Source organism: Etheostoma spectabile, chromosome 14 (assembly GCF_008692095.1).
Source record: "Etheostoma spectabile isolate EspeVRDwgs_2016 chromosome 14, UIUC_Espe_1.0, whole genome shotgun sequence".
Lineage (NCBI taxonomy): Eukaryota > Metazoa > Chordata > Actinopteri > Perciformes > Percidae > Etheostoma > Etheostoma spectabile.
The window spans coordinates 21,976,775-21,996,247 of NC_045746.1; the positions used below are offsets into that span (position 1 = coordinate 21,976,775).

Consider the following 19,473-nt stretch of genomic DNA (forward strand, 5'->3'; position numbering starts at 1 on the left):
TCTGGGGTGCATTTATAGTCACTTCCATGTTAATTTATGGGAGGAGGGTCAGTGGGTTGTGCGCTCAATTTTACATTGATTGTGATGTAGCTCCTACGATGACCTCAGCACTATGTATGTTCCTGTTGCAAAATGGCTTGCAAAGCCATCACCGTTGGCAGTTACACTGAAATAAAATCTAATATTGACTCTAAATCAGTTAGTTCAGCTTATTTAAAAGGAGCTACACGCTCTTTGTATCTGTAGCTATAGCTAAGTAGCTAATTTAGGCAATTTATATTCCAACAAGGCTGGGAATCCGGATGACCATCTTGGAATAACGAACTCTTAGTGCCCATACACACAAACATTGCACCAATCAAATGAAAGTACCGACATTGCTGGTGGGTAATAAAAAAGACCCCGCCAGCGAAGGGGGCGCTATCACTGCAGAACGTAAAACGCTATTTAAATTTTTTTGGGAATAAATAACTCAATTGCGACAAAATTCATACACAAGTACAAATAAAAAACACTACACACATGTCTTCATAGCAAAAATACTCTCATGATGTGACATGTGAAAGCATGCAAGCCCTACCCCAAATGAACACCCCCCACCGAGACATGCACACATAGTACACACTCACCTTGGAAGAGGATGTGTCACACTCCTGGCAGATCCAGCCGTATCCCGTCTGCTTGGGGGATTTCTTCAGCGGGGGGTCCAGACACCCGAAGTGATAGCAGAGCCGGCACTCGTCACACCTGAGGTACAGACAGGAAGGGCACGTGTTACACCTCACATAAACAAGGCCCCCCTGTCTTCCCGGAATGATGAGGCCAGCTCAGGGGCTATGATGGATGATGACAGGGCAGCTAGTTGTCAGTCAAGAGCCTTTGTTAATGCGTTCCAAAGCCCCTCTAATCACGCCACTCCCTTGATCTTACACACCCATTGACTGCCCAATGGTTCATATCAGCAGACAGATAAATACAGGCCCTATTAGTGTCAGATAAGGTCTTCTAAAGCTGGACTGACTCTGTGTCCTCAGGTGAAATAACAAGGGTCAGGCAACACACAAGATTCACGGATAAACGTGAAAGAAAAAATGCCTGCAGAAGATGACCAGGGCCAGGGATTCAGGGGGATACAGGGGTCAGCAACCTTAGGCACAGGTCGATCAACCAATGACACACTAGCAATATGTGTGTAAAAGAGGTTTTCTAAAACTAAAATCTTGACGAGCACAGATGTTTTTCTTGTGACTTTTCAGCTATCCGGCCCTACTCTGCCTCTGATTGGCTAGTACACACAGAATGCGCAAAGGAAAAAATAACAATGCCCGAGAGGGCTCTGTAGATGATGGCAGGATTAATGCAGATATGCCACACTTATTAACAAAAACATTTTAAAATGGCACTTCATATTAAAAAGGTTGCCAACCCCTGACTTAGAATATCCCTCATTCACTAAATGTTAAAACCACTGAAAGATAAGTCCACATGTATGCATATATATCGTTTTAATGGGTAAAATATTTGCAGTTCCTCACATAATAGTGTGGAAGTGACTGACCAATCACAGGCTAGAGCAAGAATGCAAGCAGCCAATCATACACGTGGATCAGCACAGTGAAACTTTTTGTCATCAAACTTACTGCACATTCACAGCAGAAATAAACAGCAACCTTTTCTGTCTCATACTGTCTGAAGGGAACTCATTTCTACGAAAAAATGAAAACTTATTTATTAAAGGAATAGTTTTTTGAACCATGCTTAGAATTCGGAAGGACAAAATGAACCTAGGGGTTAATAACACATGGATACCAAGTCGACTGTTCTCTGCCTCAAATTAGCACCACACTTCCATGATAATGAACACCGAAGCATTGAGAACTTTGTAACTGTACAGTTTATTAAAAAGAAGAAAAAAAGTTCATAAAGACAGTACAGTTCGGTATACAGGCAGGCGCCATCTTGGGAAAACAGTAATGATGAGTAACGTCAAACGTCGCACTTAAGCTATGTTAAATGTTACTGGTTACACGGCATTCGTGTGTGTGTGTGTGTGTGTAGTAGGGAGCCTCATTATGCTACTGTGGATGTGTGGTGCTATTTTGAGCCTTGTTAGTGGTAGAGAATTAGTGATTTCATTTGACTTTTGTGTTGTTGGCTTGCATTATAAGTTAAATAGCGTTAAAACTGGTCACATTCGATTAGCATGAAAACATATCCCAGAGAACGCTCGACTCGGTACCCATGTGTTATTAACTCCTCGGTTCATCTTGCGCCGGAATTGTCCTTCAATTCTTTTATTGCAAAAAGAGATGATAAGAACTACGGTCCCATGTCTGTGTGTTAAGCACAGTACTGAAATCAGGACGTGCAAGCTTAGCATAAAGACAGGAACAGCTAGCTTGGCTCTATCCAAATTTCAAGCCCCCTCCCCAACACCTCCAAAGCTCCCTGATTAACACATTGTATCTCGTTTAACTCATCTTTTTAGCGGGAGTTGTGGCCTGGAGCTACCTCCCATCTGCTCATAATTCAGTGAGCACAGGTACAAGCATGATGGTCCTAAATTCCTACAGTCACTGCACCCAATATTGAGCTGAGGATGGTGCTAGATGAGAAGTCATAGGTTCATCAAAGTAATAACAATTCATCCTGAGAGGAATGTGAGTGTCTGAACCAAATTTCATGGCAATCCATCCAAAAGTTGACGAAATTATACACCTATGGATTAATAACGTAAATTTATATGTAAAAAAGGGCTTTTTCCCGACAGTGTCATTTTTTTTTGCACTGCATGTCCACTCCTAATTCCCTTTTGGACTGGATTTATATGTCTTACATATCTAATTTTAACATGACCTGTGCTATATTTTAAAGTGGGTCTTTTTCTGAGGGAAGAGCTGCTTGTCTTTATCAGCACAGCGTGAAATTGGGCGGCACAACATCGTTTTTATCATCATCGCAATAAACTTTGATTTTGTCTCGCGGCATTACATGTTACAGACCACATCCTGTAAGTGTAATTGGCTAAAATAACTTCTGGAAAGATGCACGTTACATTTACAAAAGACCAGAGTGAATATCTCCCTCCTCAACTCCACCTGTGGTGTTAATCCTTTCATAGTCTCGCATTGACAGACCTTCTTCCACAGCGCTGCAAAGGTGGGTCTAATCCACATAACACACCTGGATGGGAGAAACACCTGCTCTGGTTCATTGACATGTCTTTAAACCAAGCACAGTTGTCTTGGGTGGTGCTAAGCGCCACACTGAACCACGGTGCCTCTGCAAAATAGCCTTGGGAAGGAACTTGTTATGGTAGAACATGTGTACGTTCAAAAGTTGTTTTATTCATGCAACAGAAAATTTAGATTGTACAGATAGTCTATATAGCGGTCTGGATTTAACCTGCAGAGATCTGAGGAGCAGTTAACCATAGTCCTCAGAAATCCACCGGAGTTTAAAATTCCGACACAAAGAAAGCGGAAAGGTGATGGATATCCGGCCAAAAAGAGGGACAAATGGAGCGATAACGGTAGTGGAAGGACGTGGATATAGACTAATCCCTACCAAAAGGGACATTAGATTGATTTCATCTAAACATATCCATTGGTGGGCTTGGTACACTGCCCGTTTGTGGATTCACATATTAGCAATTGCAGACTACTAGGTCTTAAAAAGTCTCTTTGAACCCTGCAGATCTACGTGCCGTTATTGTCTTGTTGGGTTACTCTCCCTGTATTCTAACCCCTCATACTGTCCTTCTTTCCCCCATAATGGAGACGAATAGAGCAGGTTCAGGTTGACCTCCCTGGCTGTTAAGTCGTTATCAGATTTTCATTGGCGAATGTGAATCTCCTTCATTGATTAGGACATAATTGGCTCTAATTGTAGTGTGTGTGTGTGTGTGTGTGTGTGTGTTTACCAGGCAGGGGGAGCTTGTTGAAGGGCATTCAGCCTTGTACACAACTAAAAGAAAAGTCTGCTCTCTTTGTGCTCCAATCACAGAAACACCATTGCATTTTCAAGATTCAAGATTCAAGAAATTAATTGTCATATGCACAGATTTTACACCATGCAATGAAATGCTTAAGTTTGCAACGTTTCCCACAATATAAAAATGTACACAATATACACACAATATATTTAAAAGATTCAGGTATAAAATTGCATGCAGCAGCAAGACTGCTTTGTGTCATTTATTGTGTGTGAATGCAGAATCAGAAAAGGTTTTTTGCCACAATAAGAACACCTATGTGGAATTTGCCTTGGTATTGACTTGCAGTATCAACTTCCCTCATATAAGTATATATATATATATATATATATATATATATATATATACACACTGTATATATATATATATATATATATATATATATATATCTCAACATAAATATATTGAGTGTGAACAGGGAGATGAGAAAAAACTGGGACTGAGAATATAATCGTTAAAAGGTTGAACTTTAACTGCAGCCTTTAAACTGCACAGAAAATGACTAGGACTACCAAAGGTTAGTGACAGTCAAATAAATCAGCAGTCTGTACGGGCAGCGGAGTTGTTCTTGTGCCTGCAGGATAGATTTATATCCAACTTATGTGTTACTAAGAACATTCAAATGCATTTAGGTGCTCATGGTATAGTGATTATAAGTGGTGGGCAATCCAGGCCTGTTTCCTGCTCAAAAAGGCAGGGACAGGAGGTAGAAATGAGGTAAAATATGAGGTATATTTTAGTTCTTTAGTCCAGACCGAAATATATATCACCCACTATTGAATGAAGTGCCATGAACTCTTGCACACACAGCTACAGTGCCCAGTAGATTTGGTGATGCCCTGACTTTTCCTCTAGTAATCAGATATTTTGAAATGCGGTTGCATGAGCTCCTTCTCCATAGTCAGGTGTTAGCTACAGTTTGGAGAAGCAGAGTACCAGGAGTACCGAGATGGAAGATAAGCAGTGTACTGCTGTGGACGGGAGGTCAGCAGCTAAACGGGTTTTAGACACCTAAACAAATCTATATCAGTTTAAGTGTATGCTACTACAACAGGGAACTGAAGCCGATGTATTGCTCTCTTTTCAAGACCAGACTCCTTTGTGTGACTTTGGTGTTTTAAAAAGGTGTTGTTGTGTAGCGTTCTGAAGGGAATACCTGCAGGCATTACACATTGCTGAAAAACGTACCTATCAAGTTTTTCTAGGGTCCACATATACCTTGGATTCATGGGTGTACATTTCCTCTAAAGGCCCTGACACACCAACCCATAACCGGCTGTCGGACAGTCTGGCGAGGTCGGTGACTCGAGTCTGTTTGGTGTGTTCAGTTGGAGGGGCTGGCATCCTTCATTATGGTCGACCTGACATGCTCGGTTGGAAGGCGGGCTCAAATGACCAATCTGATTGGTGGAGTGCTAACCCGACGGGCGGGATGACTTGAGTCTCTCAAAATCTGAGGAAAATCTTTCAAACTGACCTTTGTCGATCTGAAATGAAGACAGATTCAGAAGCTGCACGGCCTGTTTCTCGCTTAAAATGTATTCAGAAACACGTTTCAGTGAGTAAAATAGAGTAAAATATGAGATCGTATTCTCAACAAGCCGCCATGACAGTCTGGCTTTGAGTTTCCGGAGAAACCAGACCCACATGACGCATTCGTCCAATCAGCTGCAGTCTGCGGTCGGCATCGCTTTCGGTGTGTACCGAGGCTCATTTTTTGGCCAACTCGCGGAGGCGTTCAGTCCGACTGCCTTTTCTTCCAACAGTCAGCCGTCTGGTTGGTGTGTCACGACCATAACAGATCAAATTTAGCAAGAGGGATTTTTGCAGGGGCCACAAATAATACAGCCAAAGGAGGGGGGGGGCCTTGATTGTTTCTAAACTTAACACACATTTGCCCTATTTTATGTGTGTATCGTTTTACTACAATTATTTAAGTATATATCATATTATTTACAATACACAACACGTTTTTAATGACACAACCCTCTGATGGGTTAGGTCCTGACCCCCCAACCATTTCTGCCAATGCTTGGATATTGGATACATTTTATTTTCATTTTTGTATCAAAACAGACGTGTGAAGTTGAGGCTTTCCAGAAGCTGCTGATCCACCCTCCTCGCCTCAGTCAATAAAATGAAGAGGATTTATTGACTCAGCGGGGGATCACCGCTCCTCCACACGGATTCCCTTTCATTTTGTTAGAATCTTCAGTCTTTTCATGCTGTAGTTTCAGGATGAATATCATGAAATCCCATTATACACTCTGTCCAAGAAGCTGTCTGTGCATGATTTATGGCAGCCAATGTTTGGATATCAATTACTAGTCGTCAACAATGAAGCCGGCTCTGTGTTGGACGTGTGTGCTGAAAGGAATTAGGCGGTTTGATGCTATCAGATCTGATGTACAATATGGTTAATGGCAACTGGGCCTCAGGCTCTACCTGGGCTGAGAACACGTGCAGTCTGAACATCAAGCCGTCGACAGCTTGTTCACGGTCATTTTGCATTCTATCCTTCACTTTGTGTTACATTTGTATCTATAAGGCATGAAAGTACATGTATTTCTGGTTATTCAAATTTCCTAATGATCTTCCATGGCCTTTGTAATGTCATATCAATATATTTTGTAACATTATCAACCGTCAAACGCTGTTTCAAATGCATTCTGTGGATTCAGTTGTAGCTATTTTCAGAAGATACTGATAAATGTCTTGTCTGACAGAAACCGATTTGAATTCAGGAGTCTTTTTCTCCTGCTAAACAAAAGGGAGAAATCTGGCGGAACTTATTTTGCTTTTATTAAAATTGGTTTTCGAGCGTTTTAAATCGTCCACAATGTGAAAACAAAAAACGACAGTAGGATGTCAATGGATTCATAAATAAAAGGCTGTTACTGGTGATAGTTATGTGACAGTAGTTACATTTTCAGATTTTGCAACAATAAATAATCATTGAACAACATTCTATGGAAGATGTATACCTAATACAAACTGTTGACAGTGTGTGTCTTTACAGCAACTGTGTCATGGTTTCAGGAGTTGCAGGTGTGGACCCAAACTCAGAAGAGACAAGGAGCTGCAGGGACAGTTTGAATGATTCAATGACATAAATGTACTTACAGTTCAGGTAAAGTAGGTAGCAAACCACAAACAGGGAAAACCAGGAGCACTACGACGAACTGACACCAGAAAAAAGGGAGCACACAGACTCAATGCACAAGGCAACGAGGGTGGTGCCATGATAAGGCTGAGGTGACGTGAGCAACCTGTCTGAAAGTTGTAAGTCTTCTGGTAGCTGTGCAAAGAGAAATCTCAATCATTCCCAATCAGCAGAGACGGAGAGCGTAGGTATATGTTAGGAGATACCGTAAGTACAGGCTAACTATTGCTAACTAAGATACTAGTTAACATTAGTAATTAAACCTAAACCGCTAATGGATGTCCAAACTGTCTGATAGCTTATCCTGTACTGTTTGGTAATGACACAATCGTTAGTCTATTTCTACAAAATTGTCTGCTACGGAGCCATAACGTGAGGTACAACGTAATGGAGCCTTTTATACATTGTCGTGTTTTTTTTTTTTAGAAATAAACAATGGAAAAACAAATTCTTCAAAGGCTTCGGATGTAAAGTTATTTGCTGTCAAAGTGAATGCTAGTCAATGGAATGCTAACGGCGGGTGAGTGCTAGGTAGCATCAAAATGGCGCCATAGGAGCTACGCTTTGTTGAGGTTGGCTTACCCACTTGGGGGAAAAGACACAAGGCAGGAAGTCAAACAAGAGATCAAACAAGGCATGACACATGGGACGTGACCCTTCAAACTAAAACCCGGGATTGTTTCTTTGGTTGCTGGTGAATCTTTCAAATCTAATATTTTGGAGGCTGAAATTAAACCACAATAGCTGCAGAACATCAAAGTCTGTAACCCATTCAGGAAAATAAAGGTTATCTGGAGTTTTAGGGGGCTTTCACACCTAAAGTTCACATTTTTGCTTTTAATCAAATAAGTTTTGGTTTCACACTGCAGTTACCAAGCGCACTAAAGATTTATACATGACAAAACTACGTCCTGCTGTCATCAGATGCATCTCCTGATACTTATAATTGATTGGTTTGTAGACGGGCTATCCCGTCTTCTCGTCTCCTCTCTCTGTGTCGGAGTTTTTTCTACTACTGCTGCATCTCTTTTTTTTGACATGGGAACTTTCTCTCTGAAGCATTTATTCAGAGACAAACAGAAACCTACACTGTCCATTTCCTACCACTCAACAGGTAATCTGCTGATGTATTCTCAGCTGTGATAGCCGACAGCTGTCTGCTCTGAGCGCATCCACTGTCACACACTCGCTCATGTAGCGTACACACACTGTAGCTATTCCTTAAAAGGGAGCTTCCCCGGTCTTATAACATAATGATAGCCTGCCAGAACTTCCTTTGGTCCAAAGTCAGAACCATCCAAATAATGCTTTCACACTAGGAACAAACCGGACCATGGTTCAGTTTGATCCGGAGCGAGACTTCCTCTTTTGGTCGGATCTAATTTTGGCTGTGTGGTCCGCACCGTGGTCGGAGGGAGGTTTCACACCTGTAATTTTGGTTCAGCTCAATCTGAAAAGTCCGAAAGTCTGGAAAAAACAAGGTAAGTGTGAAAGCCTCCTTATACCCACTATGGAGCTTGATTTTCTAAAGAGGGACCTCATCTTGCGCGCACACACAAAAAGGATACATGCACATATACGCAGGTTAGACAATGCACATTTCTACCAATAATGTCACACTATTCCACTGATCAACAGGTGGTGGTTAAAAACCAAGATATGCTGCAATGCACCAGCAAAGGCAGCAAAGAACAAGACTCCAGGCTACTAAACAGGCTGCTCCTCAGATCTCTGCAGGGTAAATCCAGACACCTAGCTAGACTATCTGTCCAATCTGAGTTTTCTCTTGAACGCTAACGTAAGTTCCTCCCCGAGGCTATTTTGCAGCAGCTCCAAGCAGAGCTTTGCACCGCCCAAGACAAGTTTAAAGAAATGCTGATAAACCAGAGCACATTTTTCCCCCATCCAGGAAGGATCCCTTTAACAGGACCATAGGCCACCTAGGCTGTGGTTCCCACCCTTTTCACGTCAAGGAGCCTTAAAATCAGCCAAATTAGACCATGGACCCCCATTTGATTGAGATTTTGTTGCAGGGTCCCCATTTGATTTTTACATGAAGATGTTTTATTACAGAATGTGTATGAAATCCATGAGAAAAATAGTCATACATTCTGTCATTGCATTGTCTTATGATGAAATTATAGCAAAAATAAAGGATTCCCAATTGTTCCCGAGCCCCACTGGAACCCCATAAAGGACCCCTGGCGTTCCCCGAGCCCCACTTTGAAACCCCTGACCTAGACCAGTTGTGTTTAACAGGCTCATGTTAGCTGGTAATACCTTCTGCTTTCAACAACTCAGAATGAAGAATACAAACTATAACCCTCAGATAGAAGCAGAGATTTATTGGGGCATTTGGTCATCTGTCCTTGTACGTATACAGTATTTCTCACACTGGACCACTACATTTTGAGTTGATCCCTTATGTCAGCAATTAACTTGGTAACATATCAATAGGAATGATGGCCAAAAGCACAAAAATAAGATCCAAGTTGCAATAAACCAGAATTATCCTGTAAGCAACCAACAGAACACATTAGGGACCTCGATTTAGACTGAGCCTAGCCAAACTCTAATAAGCATAAAGTTATGGAAAATAGCCCTTTGGCACTCGGCTAAGAAAAGCTGTGGATAGGTCTGCTCTGATAGTGTACAGTAGTGTTTACATATTGTGTGGTAGATTTACTAAAATCTGGGTAGAAATTTAACTGGTATAGATAATTGGCAGCTTATGAGTTTTAGGGGCATACGCTAACAGCTGCTGCCCATTAGCACAAAAATATGCCAAGGCAGGTGGATATCACACACACACACACACACACACATATTCTAACAGTAAAGAATCTTGGATGGGCTGAGCAGGCATATCTGCCTGGGAAACGATGGGAATTGTAAGTGCCCTCCGGCCACCTAGTGAATAGAAGACAAATGACCAAAGTGTGTGTACTCCGCTAATGAGCACACTCCTATTGTTGCACACAAACCGCCAATTGATTTCACATGAATCTCCAACTAAGGCGTAAAGGAAGGAGCAAACTCGTCAGTTTCGCTGCTGGAGAGTCTTAAAGACCTTCCAAACTCACGGGAGGGCTCTTTTAATTTGGCAAGACTGTGACGACTGCACACATGCTTCCCTAATTCCTTTACCTTAATGAACCCTTGTGTATAGCGAGGAAGATCTGTGAATTAAAGCACTTCTAAATGATGCAGACACAGGGTTTTCTGTATTTGTGATATAGTGGTTTTTAATCTTCATTTATCCATGAATGGTGGGCTAAAATGTGCAAAAATGGAGCTTCACATTCAGAGAGATCAACGCATTCACACTATGGGCCCTATCTTACACCCAGCGCAATTGACTTTGTACACCGACGCATGTATCATTCCCATTTAGCACCCGACGCACAGCGGACTTTTTCCCTCCACAGACTCACGTCGGTAAATTAGGGGATGAACAAAAAGAGGAGGCATGTTCCGGCACAAACGTTCCCTAGTGCTATTTTGCACTTTCCAAAAATAAAATCTGCCACAGACCAGGAAAAAACCTATTCTCAAGTCAGTGGCACGTTATTCAGCCGGTATATTAAGGGCGCGTGCTTGGCCGTAATGTAGAGTGTGTACAACACGCATACACTTTGCTTCTCTCATTTCCCGGACCCAGCAGTTCCCATTTTCGCAAACCATACATAAATACAAGGAAAAATATGACCTTGTTTTACACAACATTTCCATGAATCGTGGATGTGTTGGTGACATAAATGAGGAACTATCAGAGGACTTAGGGTGATGTGATGTTGAACTGCATGTACCGATGCCACTTAACCCAAAGGTCACAGCAGCAGCAGCGCGAGGTGGAGAGACAGAAGAGCTGCATAGTCTATAAAGAGGTAATCTCACTCTAATGATTACATTGCAAAAATATCACCATGCATTTATAACCTCCTGATTCAGTGAGAGTCAGCCCACAACATAGGGAAGTATGTTTTGTGACATTTCTTTATTTATATTTTGTCAAAAAGAAAAATGAAAGAAAAAGAAAAATGGATGTATTAAGGATCCACCATTACAATAGCAATCCGCCATGGAAAAGGCGCTCCTGTTTTTAAAGGGAATGTGAGAAGATGCTCCGATTGGTTTTTTGCACGTTAACGCCCAAACCACACCTATGAGTAAAGTAGCTACTTCTGAACAACCCATTTTAGATTTGCGTCAGGCGCAAGAGTCATTTATCCCGCTGGTATAATAGCAACAGCACCCTATATCTGCCCACAAAGCTACTTGTGTTTGGCGTTTGATACTTGCTTTTCAGGTCCCTGAGAGTTGACCAACACAACTCCAGTTGGTGTTTGCTCTGGGGTCCAGACCTCACCCTAACATTTCTGGTTGATTATTATTAAGGGTCTGGCATTGAGTAATGAAAGTCGGCCATCTTGAGGGGCGGCACCAAGGATGCATTTGAAAATGTCATTGCATGCAATTGGATAACACTACGACCAATCACAACAATACATGGGTTGACGTATCCAGAGCCCCATACACTTAGCTAACAGCGAAGCTAACTGGTAGATTAAACTGTCATCATCTGTTTAGCTCGCCTCTGGCCAGCCTATATCAGATGCACCGATGTGATTGGTGCAGCTCGCCTCTGGCCCCGCCTATATCAGATACACCGATTTGATTGGTGCAGCTCGGCTACAAGGGTATAGTTAATGAGCAGCATTACTTGATGGCAGAGTAATTTGCTGAGCAAATTCTAATTGTGTTCTTGCAAGAACTCTGGATTTCCAGGGTACCGGTGAGTAGTATGTTGAGCAATACCTTTGTTTAGGATTTTACCCATAGAACTCTATTCAAAAGGTCAAGATTTCATAACAAGTTTGCAAACAATTTGTGCCAATTCATGTCGTAGTTGATGAGATATTTCAATCGGAATCAAAGTGGTGGACAGACCCACATTACCATCCCGAGAGTCACACTGGTAGGATCATTTCTGCTCCCTTTACATACGGAAATAGATAAGTCACTTTCAAATGATGTAACTGTCACTGTCAACATTCTACAATGTGTCCTTTAAGCTGGCATGAATGTTGAGTAGTACATCCACTAGAAGGGGCTTGAACACATCGGTCTTGCACGGACCTTTACTTTTCCTTCTCTACTGTCCAACTCACATTTAATTCCCATCCAATCACCCTCCTGCTGTTCTGTGGTAACGGTTTGACCCTGTGCCCGGTTGAAGTATACACCTTAAAAATTTATAATTTGCCTGTTCGACGAAAAAAAAAAAAATCCATAAAAGTCACATTTTTTGCAGCATTTGGCTCTTGGAGATGTTGAATTACTGGCTGTTACTTAACTTGAGCAGTGCAGTTCTCAGTCCCTTCACTGTCTGAGTCACCTGCTACCACCAGCCTATCTGCTCCCAACACTGCCCTTACACGCCCAGCCACAGCAAGGTCCTTGATGTTATCAAAGCAATTTGGCCCTGCTTTAATCATTGGGAAAATGGAGCACCCCTCCTCCCCCTTGCACTTTAGAAGCAGACAAAATCCAATCACTCATAGGAAAGGTTATTGATTGATGTAATCTTATTGGAGGTGAGGTGGTGGAGGGGACATGATTGATTGCTTTTGTCTGCTACACATGTTGTTCTCGTTGCCGATTTGTGTCCACTTTCTTTTGGTATTTAATCTCTGTGTGAAGTTCTCAGATCCCCCCCCCCCCCCCCCCCCCCCCCCCCACCACGGTTTGACCCCGGGACCCATATTGGCAAGCGGGGCTTCATGGCCCACATATCTAAGCTGGCTTCATTTGATCTCATCCACATCACTGTCACATTGCCATCCAGGTGTCATGAAGAGTAAGCGCTACCGCTCGAGGATCTGCACAGGGCCTCCATTCATCCACACATGCTGCAGAAATATTCAGTGACGTATCACCACAACTAAATTAAATCACACCAATGAGGACATTCATGACTCAATATAAGACTGAGTCAGCTGGATAGAAAATAAAAAGGACGTGGCTAAATGTGAGTCCTTCGGAGGTGGGGACTGTAGTGAGATAATTCATTCTAAGGGAACCATGTTGGAGAAGTAGTTAAACTCCAAGCAAAAGCATTTCTGTATAAATGCTTTTTGTGTTTGAGAATGTCATCTATTAAAAGCAGTCTGTACTTAGTTCATCTCTAGACCAAGAAATAATGTCGCATAACATATTTTTTTTTTATCATTAAGTCTGTAATAAGGTCATTTCTAAACTGTATCTGTTGATTTACACAAAGCCTTTATTGCTTTAGTGTGGACGTCTCAATGGCAGTTGATCAGCACAAGCATTCTGTCTTTTGTACATAACACTGAAGAAACCAGCATAAAGTACTTGAAGCAAGCTTATGCAACTTTTGCAAAGGCAACACTTACGCTGACCTAGCCTTGCCACTGTGTGACAATTATGAGATAAGGGTTAAACGCAGCCAAACAGTAGTACAAGTTGCCAAAGCTAACTAAGTATTAGGGCTGTAATGTTACACCAAAGCCAGGGTTTGATTCGTGTCACAATTTTTGACCCACGATTTGATACAATTGGGGGGGGGGGGTCAGTAAACATAATACAACTTTTTTCCTACCACATGGCATTGTTTTGTCATTGATTACATCCCACTTTGCAACACAGTTATACAACAGATACCTTATTTATTGATATTGATGGATTTCAATATTTATCGATCCAACACCAAAGATTCTTTTGTACCTTAAAATAATGTTTCCAAAATCGTTTCAGTGGTTCATTAACTTGTTGGAATGAGACATAAGAATAATAGCAATGGTAAGAGTAATGGACAATGCCGCTCCCAACCTGTAGAGGGAACGAAGAGGAAGAGTGCTTTGGTGCCTACAGTAAAGGTGCTGGTTGACAAGTAGCTAATGTTAATGTAATTCTTGGTGGGTAACGTAAGATTACAACATTGTTCAACACGCTCAGTTATCTTTAGTATGATTGTTTTGACCACGGTTAACAACTCTGGGCTAACCAACACGTTAACTGTACAGATAGATGACTAATCTAATGGTAATTTAGCTAGCTAGCTAGCACACCTCTGTCTTCTGGCTCAGTCTCGGGGACACATCCACAGTCAGCCCCCACCCAACTAGCAGCCAGCCCGGGTTAGCACTTAACTCTGGTGCTAAGGAAGCTAACGGCGTGTTACTGAACCGTCGGGAAACGGACCCAAGCACCTGAGTCAGAACAGCAGCCATTCGTAACGTTACACCTCCGATAGCGTTTCAATTTGCATTTTGTTACAGCCCTACTAATTATGGAATGTCTGTTACAGAGAACATATCAGATTGTTTCTCAATGATGTTCTAACCTGCTTAGTGCATCAGCAGACAGGATGGGCAATGTGTTGCCTGTTTGGAAAACAGCTCGCCCTGGCCTTATTTTTTGGCAAGTTTCACGCTCTTGCTCTACCTCATTGGTCAAAATTGGCACTAAACTGCACTCCGACATTATAGAAAAAAGGTTAACAAAAGGTAACTTACCTTAGCAAATGTTAGCAACTTGTTAGCAGAACAATAGTAAAGTAAATTTTTTGTGAAAACCATGCGGCAAATCTCTTTGAGAAGTTGCACACAATTCCCGATCATTACACACGTTTTGATGTATTTTGTGTCCACGTGTTGGCAACACTCCGTGACTAGTAGTGGGACAAAAAAAGGAGGAATAATAATAAGTATGAGAAACAATAGTCATTGCGCACACTGAACAAGTCTATGGACATGTTTTTTTTAACATTAAGCTACCGCTCATACAGGAATAAGTAGGGGTGTAACAGCAAGACAAAAGTGTGTTGAATTGAGCCAAGGTGTGTTTTGTTTCTTTTTCATTTTTAAGATAAAGAACGTCTTCTTTTAAAAGTGACAAAGTATTGCTTTAAGCGATGATGTTTCAGTTGAATGGTACCAACTTTACTTGTTTACAATAATTGTGCCTATTTGGATTAGCTTCTCTGGTGCTGAACATCTTGAGTAGTAGATATTAGGAATCGGCTTCCATGTTCACTTTCCTTATCAAAACCAAACCAGACTGCAAAAAACAATGGCAAAAATAAAATAAAAAGACTACACAAAGCACTGAGCTTAAGAACCTTAATAATGAGACACAGAACCTGTAGGGGTTATTGATGGTTGTTGCTTCCCACCTGCTTTGTACCCACAGTCATGGGTCTACGTATTGACAGTAGGTTTGTGGCCTGCAAAAAAACTTCTTTTCTCTCCAGCAGCTCTGGTGCCTGAGCCCAGTGGCTGAAACGAGGCAATGAATTTATCACAAGTGGGCAATGCAATTACCTTGGGAGTGGCCACATGACAGAAATCAATATGACACAAAGCACTCAGCCATTGACTCTCATCCATGACAAAGTGTGCTGGTGTCTTTCCATAGAAAGGAGTGGATTATTGGACTTTGTGAGCCTCCTACTTTTTTGATTTACTTTTGGGTCCCGGCAACATTAGAAAAGAGCCATTGTTTTACAAGAGGTGGAAGAAATGAATGGATTGCTGAAGTCGCACCTATGGAGAAAGCCAAGTCAGAGTGGCTGCCTTTATTAGCTAATCTGGACACAACTCATGCACAGCTGGGATGGAAGGGAAAGGAAAGGGGAGTGAAGTCTACAGCTCTCACCTAGTGCTTTGTATGTCACTGAAGGCATGTGACTTTCTATTTCCAGCAGGGGGCCCCAGTGAACTGGCTACAACCCTGGAAAAGAGTGTATTTCAGTAGGTCTGTGCCCGTACCTCTGTGGGACAAAATCAAGCTTTGTAGTGTCTGACCCGGTCAAAAACTCTATTGGTACATCGCTATGGAAATTCCACTAGAAAAACTACTAACAGCTTGTAGACCACTGCAACGCCAATAAAATAAGTATATGATGAGGTAACCAATTATGATATAAGGCCCCCGTGTGGCTTTGTGGCTCCTGTTCCGTGTGTAATGATTAAATATGGGGTAGGAGTCAACAAAGTGCAGATAAAAGAGGATAAGACAGAAACCAGTTAAGGAAGGGAGAGGGAAGAGTGTGTACCTCAGGAAGCATTGGAGCAAACCCACACTGTGGCGGAATCAGTGGGATAAAGAGACGAGAGAAGAAGCTGGGGAGTAATAGATTTTAGCTGCTCGGCCATACTTCCCACAGCCCCAGTCCCAGCTATTGTGTTTTCTGTTTTAATAGGAGACAAAAAGGGTGAAGTCAGCGAAAACAAAATGCCGCCATTAAATCATCTCCCCGGATCCGGTGTCAGAGCAGTAATGGGAAACGCACTCATCATCGGAAAGGTTACTGCTTTCCAGAAGCCTCCCTGCTAGCTTTTCTCTCTTTGCCCCTCCCCTTCCTGAGCCTCCTGGCCCCAGTCTCATCCCCTAACCAGAAACCAGCTGTAGCCAAACTGATCTCTAGTGTGTCGGTTGCTGTTCGGTCCCCATAGACGGCAGGGTCGAGGATGAGGGATTGGGGCATCTACAGTTCACCACGGTAAGCTGGTTCCATCTCACGGAGATGCCACGTTGAAAACCAAAATGTCTCTGTCTGTCTTCTCCCACAATTGTTTAAAGAACAAAGTCTGCCCAGCCACATGCAGACAAAGTGCCTTTTTGTTTGTAATACGTGGCTACATTTTAAGTTGACTCTTCTATACGACTGCGGACAGCAGTCTCCTCTGGCAAAAACTGGCCAACTGCAAAATATCAAGAACTGGATCCACTTACTGGCTGAAAGCTCCAAAATAAATTCCAGGGAGTGGACTTTGTGCTTAGAATGTTTTGTCAAAAGGCCAATACCAAGGTCTGCAATTAACCCTTTAAAGGACAGTTCACCCCAAAATCTAAAATGCATATGTTTTCATTGAAGGAAGCATACTCATGCACGTATTCCTTGTGATCAGACATTGTTAGCTTGCAGAGATCAGCTCACCTGATCTGGCTAACGTTATAGCTTAGCTGAGGTGGCTTCCTTCTGCACGGTGATATGGTTAGTGGGTGTATTTTGGTAGAAAGAAAGATAGTACCTACATGAAACTGCTCCCAACCAGTACTGCGGATTATCTTGAGTAGCCCTGTCATTTTTTGGAGCTTTAAACACCACAAGCTGAGTGCCAACTAGTTTTCATTCATACTGGAGAGAAGGCAGACATCTCTATGGCCAATAACACTGGGCAACTCACGCAAAAACAACCTAGATTAATAAATTACACTTCAGGAAACACATGTATTTTAGATTTTAGGGTGAACTGTACCTTTAAAGCTCAACTAATGCCATGCATTTCTACCAATATACTGTAATGTTGTATATTTTAACTCTCAAATATAAATTTCAGTAGTGGCCTAAACACATGTGTTGCGGACATTTAGACAGATGTCTCATGAACTAATGGCGTTTTTCCATTACATGGTATCAGCTCGACTCAACTCGCCTTTTTTGGTTTTCCATTACAAAAAAGAAGCCCCGGTACCTGCCAAAAGGTACTTTTTTTCTGGTACCACCTCAGTCGAGGTTCCAAGCGAGCTGAGCCGATACCAAAAGGTGACGTGAAATCCTGCAGATTACTGATTGGTCGGAGAGAATTGTCCCTAATCCTGGCGTCATCATTGCTAGAGATAGACGAGGGGGGGTCCTGAAAAAACCCGGCATATTAAAATAGTTTAGCCAGCTGTGTTTTTGTTGCTTTCTCCAGCTTCTTTTGAAACAAACTGTGTCTTCTGTCAAACAGCCACATAACAAGAACCAAAAACAACACACCTTCGACGTGTGTGTGTGTGTGTGTGTGTGTGTGTGTGTGTGTGTGTGTGTGTGTGTGTGTGTGTGTGTGTGTGTGTGTGTGTGTGTGTGTGTGTGTGTGTGTCTGTCTCTCTCTCGGTCATGGCAGTTTCCTGCGGTGGTGCTATGAAGACCAGCCACGCTCACCTTACGCAGTAGCAGTGGGTAAGCACCATAAGCGTCTACTGAGAATATTCATGCTCCGAGGGGATGTTGGTCTTGAATTTTATGAAATAAATTTCTAAATAAATGCAACTTATCTACGTATATACAGTATATGTGTTTTTTTTCCCTCTTCATTATAAATTTTTTTGACTGATGCAATTTATACTCCGGAGTGATTTATAATCCAGAAAATACAGTAGTTGCTTTCGCTTGCAATGCTAGAGTTTGCTAACAGTTAGCTTTGTAGGAACCAGACTATTCCAGGGAACAAAAGCACTCATTATGCAAGTTACATAGCTCAGGTTTTAAATCTTTGAGTTTCAGAAAAGAAAATTTGACAACACATGCGCAGCATTTAGCAAACAAGCTGCAAATACACACGACACAACCAAGTACACAAACACATTGCAATTACAGAAACAATGCAAAAAGAAAAGCACACAGTCCCAGAAAAGAAATGCAAATGAGGGGTGGAAAATCATGCCGTTCCACTTAGCGCTCTCCCTAGAGGCCTGGAGAACTTTCGTTGTGTAAACTGGATGCAGCCTTTTTTATTGTTGCATTTGTTTTTGGGGATTGTGTGCACCGTAGAGCATGCCATTTGGTGGCGTGGGGGTCCCCTCTCAATACACCACGCAGTAATATGTCCTGTAAATCTCAAGAGCTCGCCCGGGTCACGGCACCTGGGTCCTCGGTAATACACCAATACCGCCAAGTGTGAAGGCCGTCAGATGATTGGTTGTCGAGAAAATTGAAGGACTGACCGAAACACAGAGACGCCTTTCATTTTAGTTAGATGCTTAGTTAGGAAATGAGCAAAAGTAAAGGGGATCTGATATTGGCGATGAGCAGCTGCAATACTTTAACAGTAACAGTTTTCATGGTTTGTAAGAGAAAGTCTATGTTGATCAAACCTCGTCAGTGAGAGAATCCCGCAGATCAGTTCTGGACTGTACTGTATGTGGGCTGAGAAGCACAGTCTTGTCTGAGCCACCCCGCCCAACAAGAAGGCCACTTCCCAGGTGATAAATCACAAATGACAGAGGGCATTACACGCACAAACGGACTGCCGCAGTCGCACCGTTCGAACAATTAATTAGCTGGCTGACACTCATTTATCACTGCGGCAATAAGGTGAAAAAGTCAAGAGTTTATTAAAGCTCCGCTTAATTTTCAAGAGCTATAGGCCAGAGGCTGAGACACTTCACATACACAACAGCAGCGACATTCACATTCTTACTTCATACAGTATCACAGTAACACAGTACATCATCAGAAATATTCCCTTAAAAGCATGGGTGTAAACAAACGTGAACAAATGTTAGGCAATTAAAAGAAAGC

The 19,473-nt window shown here is 42.2% G+C and overlaps 1 protein-coding gene across 3 annotated transcripts in view; it reads right to left on the reverse strand.

Annotated features, from left to right (window-relative positions):
* phf14 (PHD finger protein 14) overlaps positions 1–19,473 on the reverse strand; it is a 102,728-nt gene that overhangs the window by 21,726 nt on the left and 61,529 nt on the right. For 2 of the 3 annotated variants that reach the window (XM_032535293.1, XM_032535294.1), the window contains exon 17: positions 630–747. In XM_032535293.1, coding sequence (XP_032391184.1) covers positions 630–747 — 118 coding nt within the window. Of the gene's footprint in view, positions 1–629; positions 748–19,262 lie in introns of those variants that run through there. The other variant, XR_004334933.1, reaches the window with a different exon arrangement.